Consider the following 18,969-nt stretch of genomic DNA (forward strand, 5'->3'; position numbering starts at 1 on the left):
TTCGTAATTAGATCTGAAACCGTGTATCAAGAATTTATCATTCTTTGTGTATAACATGAATGTAGAACAACTTTTTGTATTAACATTATTTCGGTGTCGATAAACAAATTTCATAAACAATAACAAACAAATTTCATCCGCCGTTACACATTGAAAAATACATTTTATTCCCCTATATATTCACATTAATTCATTACACGTACATGCATTGGGAGTGGGGGGGGGGACTACAAGCTGTTCTGAAAACCAATATGTAGAAATTCTCTTAATGTGAATTCAAGTTTTGTTAAAGTAGCATTTAGTTTAGGGCACATAAATGTGATTAACACTCATTTTTTGTTTATGATAAATTGACTTTGCTTTGTGTAGGGCCGAAGGAAAGGACTAATTTTGACCCAACTCCCTTACATTTGAAATATTCTTGACTTTCTGGGCGCTTCCTAATTAAATTAACAAACAAATACAAAGTAGAAACAATAGGGAAAATCTTCAAGACAGTGAAAATCAATTTAATGTCAGTTTATTTATATATACATATTTTCTCTCTTGTTCTCGTATTGTGCTGAAGAGGGTTCTTGGACATAGGGCCGAAATATTCACAGAACTGATTTCCACTGTCTTGAAAAGATTTCCCCTATTGTTTCTACTTTGTATTTGTTTGTTATGGAAAGGCAGTGTTGTCTTTGTCGCTATTTTCCTAATTAAATTATTTAGCTTTATTAATTGCCCTCTCCCTTCCCGGGAAAAGAAATTCATTTATGCCTTCCCACTCTCGTCAGAAGTCGTCAGCCTGTATCTGACGACACAGGCTGTGTGTCTAAAAAATCTGTGTAATCGTTTATTTTGCCATTCGTTTATTGTATTGTCAATGTGCGGCTGAATTGCTATCGTAGACATTTGTTTTACCGAACGTTTTTAGTCCAAATATATGTCGCAATGCTATCCATTTACCTCTACAAAACGCTTGGTAAGACAAATGCCTTGTGTTTCTCGGGCCTATAACTCCTAGGCTTACAAAATTAATTATAAAGTGGATGGAAATATCGGCCTTTATTTATATATTCTACAAAACACAAGAAAAAACTGTTTAAATGTATTTTCGTATGAGTTGAAAAAATTTGAGGGAGGGGGTTTAAACAGGTTGACCTCTTGTTTGATACGCCCCTGGTTGTAGTCCTAATTTTATTTTTCTTTGCCGATAGTAGTTATTATAACATTTAAAGAAAAATGGCCTTTTTTTCTTTTCTCAAGGTGCATCTTTCCTCATCTGTTTTTAGTCTCAAAATCTTTTGTGTTTAAGGCATCTGTTCCCTCTAAAACAAGCAGTTTCCTGATATGCCTGCAGCTGTAACTTATATCAAAAGAAAATATACTTATATGATTGGATTCATTAGACTCAGATCTAATCATTCACAGAGCCAGAATTATGATATTACTTAGACTTTACCTTGAAAAGGAATTTAAATCCTTTTTATATGATTGGATAATGTGATAATTTGCTTTTGATTATTAAATGATTTTGATTTTAAATTTGCTTTAAAATGTGATAATTGCCCTTTCTATATGATTGGATAAAATGTGATAATTTCCCTTTTTATATGATTGGATGGGATATACACTGAATTTCAAAAATGTAGTACAGGCTTTTCTACTCTCTCCTATGCCCTTTCTGAGATGATTTAGGCTGAATTATTAGCTAGAAAAGGGAGAGTGTTCTCTTAACTGTTCTCAGTTAGGCTGTTTGCTCTCTGCCAGACCCTCTCTGAGATCCTCTCTTAGATAATTTAGGCTGAACTGTTAGCTAGAAAAGAGGGAGAAGCTTCGAACTCGGTTCTCAGTGGGGCTATCCTTTCCTTCCCGAGTTCTCGCTCAAGTTTTTTATTTAGTTGCACACCATCGAAAGCTTAGCTATTAGTGATTCGTTGATTTATTTATTTTTCCCTTTTGATTTGATATATGCCATTAGCTGTTGTAATACATTGAATCGGGTCATTAGCTAGAGGAAGGGCTCAGAGGAGGATCGAAAGGAGGTAAAGAGGGTCTCAATTTTCTCCCGGATGGATATCAGGCTATTGGTATTTTTTGATAGAATGCATTTTCTTTTTTAATAATTTATATTTAAATTTATTTATGAAATGTCTCCAATCTTCTCATTGCTCCTTGTGTTCTTATAATCCTTTTCTTCTATAGAACATTTAATATGTGCAGCTCCAGCGTATGGCGGCTGGTACAGAGCCCGTGTAATTAGTAATGAAGATAGTGGTGTAGAAGACGTGGACGTTTCATTTGTAGACTATGGTGGTTTTGCACGACTGCAAGCATCGTCTTTGAAGCAGATCAGAGTGGATTTTATGAGTTTACCCTTTCAAGCATGTGAATGCTATTTGGCTAATATTGGTCCCGCTGAAGGTAGGTCCGCTTTTCTTATTAGATATAATTTTCTAAGAGAATAGAGTAACTGTAGAATTTTTTTTCAATGATGGGTTTAAACACTAGGGACAAATACCATGGCTGCTTAATAAGAACAACATCTAATGTTTGACTTAAACTATTGATACTATTTGTCTGTTGACGAAAAATCCCAAAGATCTCTGATGGTAAGTTTTTATTTGGCTTGATGTTTTTTCTCTCCTTCTTCGTCTTCTTTTTCTTCTTCTTCTTCAATTGGGGCAACCATGTGTGACGTCTGTAGACACTGGGGATAACCGCCATGATCTCTTAAGAAGAGCCACACCTATTTGTATTAGCCTAAGCTACTAATGCTAGGAAGGTTGTATAGAGAATTTTTGTTTGGGAGGCGGTAGGGTACAAATGAAATTACAAAACGCATCCAAAATCTGTTTATATGTGTTTTTGTTACTGTTTTACAAGTCGGAAAAAATTTCGAGGGGGCTGGGTTTTAACCGCATAACCAGCACTGGATTTCGCCTTTGATACAAGATTTATCCATTGACGTAAAATCTCAAATATTTCTGATAGAAAGTTTTATTTGGACATTTTGTGTTTAAATGAAGACTTAAGTTGTTACTGGGTAGGGGAGGGGATAGGTAGTTTACCTTTCCAAACCCAATTTTCTTCATGTCCTCGTTTGCCCTTTCCAACAGTCTTCAATTATAAACCTTTTGTCTGGTATATACCTTGTTATTAATACATTGAAATTTTTCCACAATTCTAATTGGTTTATTTTCACATTCTGTCGATTTTACCCCGTCCCTTCCACTTTAGACTTTATTTGAAAAGGAGATTCCCACCCCTCCTTGTTTTTTCTCTTTCCCTCTCCAACAGTCTCAAGTATGAACATTTTTTATGTTGTATACCTTTTTTGACTATCCAATAAATTTCCCTACCACTCAATTACGTTATTTCTACCCTCTTAATTGCGTTTTTGCTAGGAATCCTTCCCCATTTAGGATGTTAATTGAAAAATGAGTTTACCTCTTCCGGTATTTTTGTGTGTGTGTGTCTTGGTACACTCTAACGGTCTCAACTGTAAACATTGTGTATGTAGTATACCTTGCTTTTAATATAGTACAATTTCCTTATCACTGAATTTGGTTTATTTCTATCCATTTGATTGAGTTTTTTCTCGGCCCCCTTCTCCCATTTTAGACTGTTTATTGAGAAATAAGTTTATCACCATTTGCCCTCTCAAACATTCTCAGTTATAAATATTGCATATAGTATGTAGCTTGTTATTAATATAATACAATCTGTCTACCATTCAATTTTGTCTATTTTTACTTTCTATTGCATTTTTGCTTGCTCCCCGTGTTTGTTAGCTATACGGTTTTTTCCATAATTCAATTTGACTTATTTTTACCTTCTGTTACATTTTTTCTAGCTCTCACCTTCATGCTTAAGATTGTTTTTTTTTTTGTAAAATGACTTTCCCCCCCCCCACTCTCCGTGATTTTTTTCCAATGAATTCACTTGTCTTGTGTTGGTCTCAGGTGGCTAGGTACTGCAGTTAGTTGTTGTTAATGGTAGTATTGTTAGTTTTAGCAGGTTGTGTACAGCTTTCCAATACTTACAAATAGTAGCGCCGCGATTTTTTTATAATATGACGGGTTTTTATTCCAGAATCCGGTCAATGGTCAATTGAATCTTGTACTATAATGGAGCAACTATGTCAGGGATGGGTTTTACAAGCTCGAGTAGTTGGTTATGCTCCGCAAGGAACCCCATTGGTCTATTTGTATAAAACTGATGGTAGTGAGGTAAGTCCCTCACCATGTAAAAGTCATAATTTTTTTATGGTTTACCACTCAAATTCATCTGTTTTTATTTAGTCGGCATTTTTTTTCGAACTCAATAGCAACTAGATCTACGTTACATGGGCAACGTCAGGTGTTGCGGCAACCTTTGTTCGGCTTTGCCGAGTAAAGTGTTGCGAGAGCAACACCTTGGTTTTGTTTCCTCGCTTCGATTAAACGCTGAAGTTGAATCTGTAAGGATCTTGAAATAAATACTAGGTACACCAACTCGCACAATTTGCAAACCCCTCATTGCTGAAGATGATTGTAGCTTAACTGCCGATTATTACTTACAAGTCCCCTACATGTCTTACCATTGCAACCAAATGGGTCTTACCATCAAATAGACCGGAAACAAATAATAGGCACACCAAATAGCAAAAGTTGCGAACCCCTCATTGCTGAATATGATTATGAGCTAACAGCCGATTGTTGCTTAAAACTTCCCTATATATCTCACAATTGTTATCGGCCTATTTTTGGTTTCAGTGTGTACCTTACTACTGAAGTTGTCAACCCCTTTAAATTTTCAAACTGGTACATCTCATGAAGGAATTTTTCTATCAAAAAATGGATGACATATACTTTGATCAGCCATCCTAGCCGAGTGGATTGGTGCGCTGGATTTAGGATCCTTTGTCCGAGAGGGCGAGGGTTGGAATCCTGGTGTACCCAATTATTTGGTTTGGGACGGGGTCAGTGGCGTGACTCTGTAAGCTCAGCCAGAGTCGACCCAGCTCTAAAGGGGTACCTGGAGAAATCTGGGGAAGGTAAACAGGGAAGGGTGTGCAAAAGCACAGGATGGCTGGACCTCAACCCCCCATTGTACTTCCTGCCTGAAGGGCCTTGAGACGGAGCTCAGCACCGCCGGTTCGGACCTTAAGGGTCTAGTGCCGCATCCTTTGCTTTTTTTTAACCTTTGATCAGCTCATCAAGAGCTATCAACTACCGTCGAAAAACAAATCTATCTGCTTTAGTTTAAAAGTTGTCTTTTTTTTCGTAAGCCAAGTTTCTAACGTCATCACTTAGAAAGGAGCTAAGGATAAACTCTAATTTCTTTAGCAACGAGAAGACTTCTAAAGTTTAAGATGCATATCTGATACCATTTCTCTACCGCAATCCCAAGTGTGAAAAAACGAATGATAGATTCAGCTGAAATAACGAACAGAAATGGGTAGAAATAATAGATGGCAGCACTTTCGGTCCCCACTTTTTTGTTTCTGTAATTTTTTCATTTATCACTCCAAGAAGATATATTGGCTGTGGGGCCAAGTAACTGCCGCATATATTTAACACTCATAGATTTTAGTCCATCTTCAGTTTGAAACTGGTGCCTGCCTGCTTGCCTGCTAGAACAGAGCTTTCCACTTGAAAGCAGAAATATGGTTTGATGAAACGAAAGCTTAACTGCATAACTTCAAATAATTCTCTCTGACATAGGCTATAAAACTCGACTTCACTTCTTACACTAGAGACTCTGGCTCAAGGACAAGCAAAAACCATCCTTTTTGGCCCCAGGCAAGAGTTCTACGAAGCTTTCTAAAATGCAAAGTTATATTCATCAATCCGGCCTAAGGTCCACACTTTCCGTAAAAACCGCAGAGGTTAGACCCTTACCACTTTCTAGGAATAAGCTGAAATCGAAAAAGAACAAAAAAAAAACGACAAAACCAAAGTGTTGCTCTCGCAACACAAATATGTATTGATTATAAAATTGTGCAATAAGTGATGATACTGAAAAAATATGAATTAATCAGCACCTTGGTGCTGAAGTAGGATATAATCAATGTACCTTGAACTTTTGATATACAAGGTCGTATTTATCTCTCCATATCATTGTAATAGACTACTCCCTGGTTGATATACCAGACTGCGCATGTATGTACTTTTATGCTGTTATCATACTTATCAGTGCTGTATTTTGCACCGTTGATATGAGTGCCATGCTTACCCTTCCAACCAAGATTAAGTATAAGGGTCATAGTATCAAAAGCAGGTCCAAATGTTGTCTTTTGGCCTCCAATCCCTTCTACGTTGTCTTATCGTTTATAGCCTAAGTAATTTTACAGTTCGATTGTCTCCATGTTATCCCATCAGATTTCGGATCAGTGCTTAATGGAAAGGCCTGTGAAAGACTCTTAGGATTTAAAATGCCAGGGGAATATGTATGTATGAAGTTATTGTTCTTGAAATTTCGTCTCCTCATGCACCAGCAAAATGTGACCAGGACTTGACTATTCAAAATATTTGGAAAAATCGTTGTGGATAATCCCCTGGTTGGTATATTTGTGTGCTATGGAAAGTAGCCCCCTTAAAGACTCGGCCCCCTAAATACCCAACCACAGGAAAAGTTGGGTATGAATGAAAGATCTTAATACTATATATATATATATATATATATATATATATATATATATATATATATATATATATATATATATATATATATATATATATATATATATATATATCAATCTGACCTCGTAATATGTCTGTTTAGTCCAAATATTTATAAAAGTTATTGTGGATAATTCCCTGGTTGGTTTGTTCAATTGCATGCAAATGCTCAGTGCGCTGTCATCACACTTCTTACCCTGCGTTTTGCAGTGGTGATATGTGTGCCATGCTTACCATTCCAACCTAGATTAAGTATAAGGGTCATAGTATCAGAATCAGGCCCAAATGTGGTCTTCTGGCCTCCAATTCCTTTAACAGTTGCTATGCTCTCTATCATCTATAGCCTAAGTAATTTTACAGTTGTCTCCATGTTATACCATTAGATTTTAGACCAGTGCTTTATAGAAAGTGACGTCTATAAAATACCCTATATATATATATATATATATATATATATATATATATATATATATATATATATATATATATATATATATATATATATATATATATATATATAAATAAATATAATATATATATATATATATATAAATAAATAAATATAATATATATATATATATATATATATATATATATATATATATATATATATATATATATATATATATATATATATATATATATATATATATATATATATATATATATATATATATATATTTATATTTATATATATATATATATATATATATATATATATATATATATATATATATATATATATATATTTATATATATATATTTATATATATATATATATATATATATATATATATATATATATATATATATATATATATATATATATATATATATATATATATATATATATATATATTTATATATATATATATATATTTATATATATATATATATATATATATATATATATATATATATATATATATATATATATATATATATATATATATATATATATAACAGAGGTTAAATGGAGTAAAATACAAAAGAAAAACAGCAAAAGTAATACAATAGAAAGAAATTAATTATAAATTATAAATATTTTTAAAAGTTATCGTGGATAATTCCCTGGTTGGTTTGTTTAAGTGCATGCATGTGCTTTGTGCGCTGTTGTCACACTTCTTGCCATGCGTTTTGCAGTGGTGAAATTTGTGCCATGCTTACCATTCCAACCAAGATTAAGTACAAGGGTCATAGTAACAGAATCAGGCCCAAATGTGGCCCTCTGCCCTCCAATCCCTTTGACATCTGCTGCCTTAACTTTTATATTAGTGTGCTATGGAAAGTAGGCCTCTTAAAGACTCAGTTAGGGTTTGAGTGGAACGAGGAAAAGTTGGGTATGAATGAAAGATCTGAATACTACATAATATCTTATATATATATATATATATATATATATATATATATATATATATATATATATATATATATATATATATATATATATATATATATATATATATATATATATATATATATATATATATATATATGTGTGTGTGTGTGTGAATTACGATATTACAGTCAAGTCTCTCAATCTTTCAGTGCGTTTAATTAAAAAGAAAAAAAGTAAATGAATAGTTAAATCGTTGTTTTCCGTGTCGTGAGATATTCTTGCGGTGGGCCTCTCATAAATACTTTTCATATGTCGAGGATATGCAATTTACCCTTAATAAGTTTCTTAAACAAAAAAACAAACAACAAAAAACAAATAGGTAATCTGCCAAGGAAATGCACAGAAATTATCCTGGATTCTTTAAAAACTTGGACTGAAATGTGAATAAAACTGGAAAAACCAAGCCCATTTTTATTCACAAATTCATTTTTAATCCATTTTTGTTCAATTAAATTCAGAATAGGTCTAATGGATCTCGAAAGCCTTACTGGCTCCAGTTGAAAGCCTAAGAAGTGATCTATTGTTATGAAAAAGACCATCCCTAAAAATGGCTCATTGCCAAGATGAAGTCGCTCACTCTTTTGAATATTTAACGTTTTAAATTGTATGCTTGGACACTCTGTGCTGTTTTCATAGTGTCCTGGGTTTTGCTGTGGTGATATGTGTGTCTAGCTTGCTGTTCCAACATAGATTAAATATAAGGGTCATAGTAGGAGCCACTTCAAATTTATAATAACTTATAATAAAAATAACTAATTTATAATCCAAATTTTGTAGTAATTTATTATAGAAATAACTAATTTATGATCTATATTTATAATAATTTCTTGGCTTCCCATAAAAGTTGATTTAGGACAAAGGATATTATATACCTTTGTGGAGCCTCAGCGTTGGTCTACTGTCTCAAAGATAAAAGACCTATTAGCGAATTTTCCCAGCACCATGGAGAACTCTCGAAACTTCCATATTATTATGATGGGATTTCTATTGAGCTGTGAATGCTCTTTCCAGAACTTTAAAAAGAAAATTTCGCTCAGTTCAATCGAAAAAACCAAATTCACGTTTTTGTGGTTGACATTTGGTTTTCAGTTCAAAGAAGAATGAGATGGTAAATATCATCGATATTAGTTGTTTGTGTCAGAACAATTTGGCCAAAAGTTGTCTAGACATCATGACACACGCAAGGCGTCCTCGAAAGATGAGCAAGTAAAAAATCTAACTAGAGACGTTAAACGACCTCAAAACAGAGGTAACAATTGGAGGGGCTAGTTTACGAAAATTTAAAGGAGTTTAAGAGAGAAAAAGATGTTTAATTTAAATCAAGCAGGGACAAATGGACTAAAAACAACAACAAAACATAAATTAATGAATATAAAAATTCCGAATACTTCGACTCCACATCCGGGAGCCTTTATCAACGGGAAAGAAAAAAACAGAGAAAACAGAAATAAGTTAAATCATTTAAAGAAAATACAAAAAACAACACAACAAGAGAGAGAAAAAAGAACAAAAGACAAATAAATAAATAAAACACATCTTAATAAACCTCCTCAATACTATTCAACTGTAACACAGAAAAGAAAAAACGAAATCTCTTGATATTTTTCCTCCGTAAGATCAGATGGGCGAATTTGATCTAACTAAAAAAATACTATATTTATTTGAAAGAAACTTCCAAAAAAATAGGTCACCACCCCTGATTAAATTTACAGGTTAAAACCTTTGAATTATTTAGATATGGCAAAACAGGTAAACGAAACTCATGTATTATAAATTAAATGAATTTTATTTGCAAGCAGTCCGTTGACTCCTGCTAGCCGTGACCTCTTTCCAACTTTCGCTTAGACGGTAGAAAATTAAGATGTGAGTTTTATTTGTTTGTTTGTTTTTTGTTGGTTTTTCTCTCATTTGTTTTGTTTTTTTTTCTTTAAATGATTTAACTTATTTTTTTTCGATGTTCTATTTTTCATTTTTTTTTTCTTTCCCGTTGATAAAGGCTCCCGGATGTCGAGTTAAAATATTCTGATTTTTTTTGTTTATTAATTAATGTTTTGTTGTTGTTTTTAGTACGTTTTTATTAGGTTTGTCGCTGCTTGATTTAAATTAAACTCGTTTCTCACTCTTAAACTCTTCAATTCTCTTAAATGGAAAAGCAGCATGGTCTAAGAAATTATCTAGCTCATTAGTCCCGCTCCTAGGTTTTCCATCCCCCTCCCTCCATGTTTTAAAATTACCATATTTGGTATTTTCATTGAAAAAAGAAAGAAAGAAAAAGAACTGCTGACTCTGAAGAGCACATTTTTGTGTCATCATTTTAAGAAATAAAATAGAATTCTTGCCCCACCCCAGATATTTATCTGAATTGGCTCCCCTGCTTCAAAGCTTGTTTATTTATGTCCTATTCCGTTGCATCAGAAATAGGTATAGATATGATCATTTGGGATTTTTGGGTTAGATCAACTTAAAAAAAAAGAAAGGCGAATTACATGAAACTTTTAAGAAATTATCAGTAATAATGTAAAAATCTCCCGATATTGGTATCGGAGCTTAAATGGAAATACCTATTCCGTGTATTTTAGTATTGTCGTCATGTCTTAGAAAGTCGTGCCAATTGAAAGGAATAGTGCATTTACCAGGCTTCGGCTTCAACTTCCTTTGCTTTTATATCACGTTGGCTGTGTTTAAAAGCTTAAGAAGGTACTTAGGAAGAAATAATGTTATAGAGGTTGACTGTTATTCATTAATTCAGTTTTGTCACAGTAATTTCACAGTACCGTCACAGATGATTATTGTCAGACACGCATGGCCAGTCTGTATTTACTTGGAAAGGGAGAAATATTTTAGTCGTGGAGGAAGTGGAATTGATAACAGAGACTAACACAGGCGAAGGCGTTTTCAGGGGAAAGAAGCCCCTACATACGTGTCGGACGTGCTATCACGTTTGTACCCAACAGGTTTTGGCTAAAGAGCAAAACCGTCGTACCCTTTGCTAATTGTAAGAAATCATTTTTAAGACCTTTAGAGGCTTTTGTACATTTTATATTAAAAAAAAAAACAAAAAACACAAAAATGCGAGCTAATGAGATGGTAAAACGTGAAAATTTTGATTTCTCAGGGAGGAAGGAGAAAACAGTCCCTGAACACAAACCAAACTCGTGTTCATGTTTATATCCAAAGGGTTTTGAGGGAGGGGCTATGTCATCTCGAAAGACATGCGAATCGTTAGAACTTACTCTAAAAATCTTGTAAAAAAGGAAAATAGGTAAAACCAGTACCATACAGCTTGAAGCTAAAAATCACCTTAAGCAAAGTATCATTTGTGTAATCTGGCCTTTTTGAGGGTTACCTGTGGTTTCGCCTCCTTTGTTTGATAAGTTCACCGACAAAAGAGACGTCAAATTTCACGGTCTCTTCATTCAAATTTCAAAGTTAGACCACAAGTTCTTCGTTGCTCTCAATGATGGCTTGCCCTGCGGCAAAATTCACTAATGTGCCTTTTGTCTTTGTGCCGGTCAGCCGGTGCTGAAGCTTACTAAATAATTTTAAGGCACTGTATCACCTTAAAGAGAGGACAAACAGGGTAGTGTATGCTCATTCACACTCTGATCTTCCTGATATTTATTGCCGTGCTAATGCTCTACTGAGAAGAGCTTAGCAAACAGTTTTTGCATTTATATTAGGAATTGTAAAAATTTTAAATGAGGCCTTTGGGCATGACAAGAATGGACTACAAATGCTAATTATATAAGACATGTCACACACAGTCTTAGAATCACCACAATCAAAAGGTCCAAACCAGAAACCTGTAAAAAGTTATTATTTTTATGATTTTTTTTTACAGGTGATTTTCATCAATAGAGAGTTGGTCAACAGAGGCGTTGCACGGTGGTATGAAGTGGATGCCGACGAAAATATTATAACAAAAAATCAACTAGATTAATCTAAAGATGACGTTGGTGTATTTTAAAAACAAAAATTTGTTGACTTGAAATTAGATGGCGTAACAGTGATGCATCACTCGTGTAAATCCCAACATGATTTAGTTTTGAGATTTGATATTGGTGACTAAATTATTTTTTTAAATTAGTGTACTTGGTTTTCTATTGTCGTCAAGACACTCATTTGTCGAAATGTCGGTTTTTATAGTTTTAATCGACTAATCATAGTTATTTCCCACTGTTGAAATTTTCGCACCCCAATTATGTATGTTTAGGTCTCGTTTATGAGGGGTAATTAAAATACGAAGATCTCTAGTTTTATATCTATTGAATTGTCCTCGGAAGGGGGGGGGGTATAAAGTATTATTTACAGACAAATTTGAAAGAGCAATCATGCTTTCATTATGGTTGTGTAAATGACAAAGTATGGCAACTATGGTTGACAACATTGACTATATGTTGACTATATTGACAACATGACAACTATGGTTGTGTAAACTAGGTGTTTTGGGAGCTCTCTGGGACTTGTTCCCAGTAACAAAACATTGTATTATATGCAATTATTTTTTTTTATGATATCTTAGAATTTGGAAGCAACAATCGTTTTCATCTTGGGTTCGGACTTAATCTATAATTGATCCGAAAACCGATTTTGATAAAAACATGGCTATCATGATGTTTCTTTTTTTCTTTTCTTTTTTTTCTTTTCTTTTGTTTTGTAAGCTTCTTTCATAACTCCTTTCTTATCGTTGATTTTAAATCAATTTTGTGTATCAGTGAGTGCGCAGCTCCCTCTAGGCTTTGGAAAGCTGTAAATCGTTTTGAATTATTGCAAACTTCGCGTTGTAGTTTCAAAAGTTTTTGTCGAAAATTTCGGACATTTTTCACAAGGAGAATTTCAGACTGTGTGGCTGTGAAGTTTCTGTGGCTAACTACATAGCCAAAAACATAGCTGTCATAGGTACTTACGTGTTATAGCGACCACGCTCAAGAAGTGAAGTTAGATATCATAAAGACGTATACCAAAATTAAATGAAAATAAAATACTTTAGTAACAAAACTATGGAAACTATAACAGAAAACTATGGAAAGCAGGCAGCCGAGAATGGATTATATTACCTAATCTAATTGAAATATACCTGCATAGTACTTAATCTTGCTCAGGCTAAGCTGATTATCTCCAGTTGGACACAGAAAACCGGTTTAATTACAGATCAAGAACAAAATAAGGTTGCTATAACACGCAAGTACTCTTATCATAACATTTATAAATTCTTCTTTTGTTTTATCTGAATTTTATTTTCAGTAGAAGAGAGGGTCGAGCTCCGGTAGGCTTAAAAAACCGTAAATCGGTGTGAATTGCAGTAATTTTATAAAGACACAATTCTTAATTTGTCAAAATCGTTGCAAACTTTTTGCCAAAAATTGGGGGTTTTGCGAATTTTCCTGTGGCTAACTACTATTATTAGCTCGTCAAAATATAAGATCTTTTATTATATTTACGTACATCTTGCTAAAAAAAATTACAGAATCCCGTTGATTTATATACAATCGTATTGTAAAAGTGTTTATCGATATTGTTGTTAAATGAATATTTAACAAGATGCGTTTTGATGATGTTCTTATAATGTCATTTTCTTTGTTGGGTAGGAACTTTATTTTTTTTGTCCTTTTTCTTGTTCTGTTGCCATCCTATGCAAAGAATCCATTTCATTTCTTGTCCCAATTCCTTAAGAGAACTCTTTAGTCTTACATTCTTTTTAAATGAGCAAGGCTGATGCCCTCGTTCATGTCTCTATCAAAGAGTAAAGTAACCCTCTAAAGTGGAAACTGGCGCTACTGTCGATAAAACGAACGTCATCTGCTTTTCGCAGTGAATAAATGCTAGATGGCCTCGGCGTGTTCTTGTCGACTTGTGGTCTGTCATAAATATATCTCAGAGGGGTAATAGGGAGGCGTAGTATTAATTCTATGACTATGGATGTATTTTTGAAGACATTTTAGATCTTCTGCTCTTTATTGCGTCACTGATGACTGTTTATGGAATATGATTTTAATCCTCGCCTGATCGTTTATTAGAGTGGGCCTGGGCCACGTTTCCTTAAGCTTATAACACATTATAAAGGTTTTTTTTTTTCAAACCTGGTATGGCAAGAAAGGGAATTGGTTTAATTATACCGAATATTAGTCTTCCCTTAAATTCATCTTACTTCTGAACTCATTAAGGAGAGCGGGGTATCACCTCAACTTAGAATAATAATTAAAATAACAACGCAACTTAGAATAAGTGTTACTTTTCAAATTGAATATTATCCTACTTGTCTTTCAGGTTGAATTTACTTTTCATCCCAGATGGCAACCATATTTGACACAGAGGCTGGGGGTTATAAACCGGATCTAAAATTAAGGGAAAATGTGATATATTTGCTGTCAGGTACAATGCACGATTCCTCTGAGGTCGTGTATATCTTCCTCGGGAGGGTGGGAGGCTCATTTTCTGTAAAGCAGAAAAAAATAATGCTACCTTTGGAAAAAAAATTCTGTCGTCTTAGCGAGTGGAGGACTTGTATTTGAAAAGGGACAGAATAAGGAGTGTTGTCTTTTAGGTCAAAAGTCTGATTTAAGGTCGAATTCGCTTTTGTTTTGAAGTGGAAACACTACTGTTTTATGGGGTGGAATATTCAATGAAAAAAAAAGTTAATGGTGTCTTTTAGATCAAATTAGGATTATCTTTGAAATAGTTACTATATTTCCTTAAGGGCCAAAGAACAGGCAATCGACATATAAATGAATACAAAATATGGAGTGTCTTCCACGCTGAATTTATTCACCCTAGTGTCCTTAGAAATGTGACGCTACTGACAGTTAGTTTCCACCGTATTACAAAACTTAATATCTCACAGTTGTGTGTTAAAAACCTTAGTTTTATTTATAGAATTTGAAAATTGCTGTTTCATAAAATGTACGTCTACAATTAAGGTTTTTCATATACGTTTTCTTAAGATAACTAAAATTTATCACGTAAGTTTTTTTCTATTTTTCTCTTTGTAACTGTGCCTATAGCACAAGTTGGGAAGCCTTAGAAATGCTTTCTTAAGGCCGTGATTAAGTGAACTGATGGAACTCGAAAATCTCATGTTAAAATTGAAAATTTATATTTAATAAGTACTCAAATATTCATTGGCGGAAGATACCGCTTTTAATATCAGGCCGTAGCTTCTTGAAGATGCTACAAAATGTTTGCTAGGATTTTGCTCTATTTCCTCTTATTGCTTAGAAATCGTAGAAAATGTCTGGCTCTCTTTCACAAGTGTACTCTATGAAGGATATCGCTTTTAGAACAAAATCGGTACTATCATGAGCAGAAGACAATAACCTGTAAGATGATTGCAACCATTTTTCGATGTATTTTCCTGTTTTCGAACAGTCCCATAGAATATTTTCAGCTACCTGAAATTTTTACAAGTCGGTTGCCAGAAAGAATCGTTTCAGATCGCCCTAGAGACCAAACTGAAACTGGTATAATTAACCTGCTATTTCCGCCAATGAATAAGTGCTATTTGAAAGGTTTTTGACAATCGACGGTCTCTAGAGAATTGAGAGACAGAAGGCTGCCCTAACTTCAATTTTGAACCTCGACGTTTTCAAGTTCACTTAATCACGGCCTTAAATCGATCTTGTATTTCTCTCTCTCTTTTCTTCTTCTTTTTTTTATTTTGATCATTTTTTTCAATGATTTCAAAAATTTTCTTGCATACCTTCGTGCCCAAAAAGCAAAACGTATCTACTTGGAAGACTTATTTATTGTGCCTTTCATGGGTTTTAGTATGGGCTATTGACTATGGCTGGGAAAAAATGTATTCAAGACACAATCTTAGACTGCCAAACGTAATTTTGTGGATTTATTAAAAACTGACTTGTAAGCGTTTCAGATGGGGTAGGGTTGAACTCCTCCTCCCCCTTTTGTTGCTTGACTGCAAGTCTAAATTTTTCATGTCTATTTTCCTTCGGGGACAAATGTAAAACTTTTTTTTTATTCTAGTCTGTATTAACTATGCAAGTTTCATGTCATGTAATTTAAAATTTTTCAATTTGATTTGGGGGGAGAAGGGTCATTAAGTTATCCAAGGTATGCAACCGGAATTCGATTCGGGAGGTGGGGGGGGGTGACAAAGAGAAAAGTAATTTCTTGTGGTGAAATTGCCGAGAAGCACGAAGATTTTTGTTGTTTTTCTTTCATGCTGTTTAAGAGGTGGTAAATAGCCCCTTTCGTGTACAGATGGTGCGTTCTCGGGTTTCATATCTTCTAAAGCAGGGCTTTTCATAAATATACTTCAATATGATAGAAGTATACTTAAGGCACTAGAAAATATATACAATTTAGATGCTTTTCTTTCTCATTTGAAATCCTAAAAAGTTCTTTTTGCAAAATGTTTCAAAACTTTATTTTTAGTTTTTGTTGCTACACCTAAAGGCTGTAAATGACACTCTAAAAATCGGTACTTTGCGCTTTTAGTCATCTAAATAAGTCCTTACTGATTGTCTCCATTCTCAGAGGTATAATTGCTTCTCATTTGATAGGAGTGATGAGTCATCATTGGGGAAGCCAAGGTCTAATCAGGAGAGGGGGCACCATGTTTGGCCTCTTTTTTTAATTTCTGTACTTCTCAAAAAGTAGCAAATATAAGTTTTTTTTATGCGTTTTTATAAGCTTATTTATGTACCCCCCCCCCTTAAAAACTCCGAGCAAAAATGCTGAATATGCCCTGGGGGGAAGCAAATCTTATTAATCGTTCAAAGGCTGTTTTACGTAATTTGTATGTATATTGTCAATATGGGGTCCCAACCTGCTGTTTTTTCTTCTTTGTTTGAATCTTAAAAAAAAGTTCTTGTGAAAACTAAAAACCTTTACTCTGATAAAATTGATAACTGGGTAGTTACCGCCTTGAAGTGTGACAGCAATGATATTAAATACTTTTTTTTGGGGGGGGGGTAAAGTTAACCTTCCCACTATTGTTACCAACAGATTTTATGTTTAATTATTATATTCTGATTATATGTAACTCACTAACATATCGTATAAACCTTTTTGAACAAAAAAAAATGTCTGAATTAGCTGATCCATTTTAATATACTTTGGGAGATGTCTTAGAAAGGGAAATTCAGGTTAAGAATATATCAGTTAAGTTTAATAAGTACAACAAACTATAAATAAGGCTGAATCTATCTTTTTTTTACGTCTGTTAACTATAATATGACAGAAATATCTCCGCAAACAACGATATTAAATACGTTGTATTTTGGGCACGCAAAGTTAATCTCTTTACTATTGTCACCAATAATTTTTATATTGTTTATGTTAGATTTTCTTTTGGCTCCAGTGATAGTGTGTGCCGCTTTTATTTATTATTTTTTGCTTCATTTTCAGTGGTCCTGTAGCAACGACGCTTGTTTATCTCTATTTTATTTTTTCTCTTTTTGTTCTTTTGTTTCATATTCTTCTTGTCATTGTGTTTTTGGAAAAAAAATAGATTTTTTGCCACAATATAAGGTAATTCTGTCAAAAGCGTATCTGTTTCTTCTATTAATATACCAAACAGCTTACTGAATTCTGAAGCAGCAAAGTTTTATAGTGACGCTTGTAATTCGTATTATAGAATTCCAATTACTATTTTTATTATCATATAGAAAAAGGATTTATTAATGTTTATGTTCCCTTCACAAGTTCCGGTACCACAAAGCTCGAGGGCATTGTGTCCTTCAGCCGCGAAGTTTCACAGCAGTTCGTATTTTAGAACAATTACAAAGTTTATTATTGATATTATTGTTGTTGAGAACCATTTTGTTTGTCAGGGGTTGTTTCCCTGTTGCTTTTTTTGCAATCCTACGGTTCCAATGTTTCAACATAAGGTAATTGTTGATTGCTGAAATTCAGCAATCCTCGGAATTGAATTACTGAAATAGGCAAGGCAACAGCTATCGTATTTTCCTATTTTCTAAGCAAGTTAATTCTCTAAGAAAAAGTTCAGGTAAAACCTTAAGTCTGGCTTGATGGATAGAGAGACCTGAAACTAATAATTCAAACGATACAAGTGCTCTTATGTCTTCAGGGAAGTTGCAGCTACAGGATTATGCGAAATTGCATATTTCATAGGTGTATTTATTTATTTTCAAAGGTGCATATTTCACTTGTTTGTTACGAGGGATGTAACTTGATTTTAAATCCGTTGATTTTGAATTAAAATCAAGAAATTTTGGGCATCAAGCCACGGCTAATTGTAGAAGAAGCCAAGACAGATAGTCCGATTGAGTGAGAAGCAAATCTGGCATAAGCCCTTATATGGTATCATGTAGAAAAATGATGTCAGCTCATTTGTTAATAGACAAGTCTATCTACCATCCGTTCATGCGTCACTCCTAGGGCAGAACTAAGGTAGATAGTCGTAGAACCTTTAGTTTTCCAAGTGTTTGGTTAAATGGCACAGGTTAACGGCAGGAGTAAGTATGACTCTTTTATTGGACCAATATTTGCTTGTTAGCTTTTAGAAAGGACGGGATTTAAAATAAGAGCTCTGAGTCACTAGGTCCTTCTAAATATCAAAATTCATTAAGATCCGATCACCCACTCGTAAGTTATAAATGCCTCATTTTTCCTCTCCCTTTAGCCCCCCAGATGGTCAAATCGAGGAAAACGACTTTATCAAGTCAATTTGTGCAGCTCCCGCCAAAGCACTGAACCCCACCCCCTAACTCCCCCAAAGAGAGCGGATCGAGTGCGGTTACGTCAATCACGTATCTACGACACTTGCTTATTATACCCACCAGGTTTCGTCCGGATTTCTCCCCTCTAAGCGTTTCCCAAGATTTCCGGTTTCCCCCTCCAAATCCCCTCAATGTCAACTCATCTGGTCGGGATTTGAAATCAGAGCTCGGAGACACGAGTTCCCTCTAAATGTCAAATTCCATTAAGATCCGGTCACCC

The 18,969-nt window shown here is 34.0% G+C and overlaps 1 protein-coding gene across 3 annotated transcripts in view; it reads left to right on the plus strand.

The window, feature by feature from the left end:
- LOC136040099 (A-kinase anchor protein 1, mitochondrial-like) overlaps positions 1-17,553 on the plus strand; it is a 112,806-nt gene extending 95,253 nt beyond the window's left edge. For all 3 annotated transcript variants that reach the window (XM_065724193.1, XM_065724192.1, XM_065724194.1), the window contains 3 exons: positions 2,191-2,409; positions 4,081-4,217; positions 11,891-17,553. In XM_065724193.1, coding sequence (XP_065580265.1) covers positions 2,191-2,409; positions 4,081-4,217; positions 11,891-11,989 — 455 coding nt within the window. In that variant the 3' untranslated portion in view covers positions 11,990-17,553. The remainder of the gene's footprint in view (positions 1-2,190; positions 2,410-4,080; positions 4,218-11,890) is intronic.
- Positions 17,554-18,969: the final 1,416 nt, after the last annotated feature.

The sequence above is a fragment of the Artemia franciscana genome, chromosome 20, assembly GCF_032884065.1.
Source record: "Artemia franciscana chromosome 20, ASM3288406v1, whole genome shotgun sequence".
In the NCBI taxonomy this organism is placed as follows: Eukaryota; Metazoa; Arthropoda; class Branchiopoda; order Anostraca; family Artemiidae; genus Artemia; species Artemia franciscana.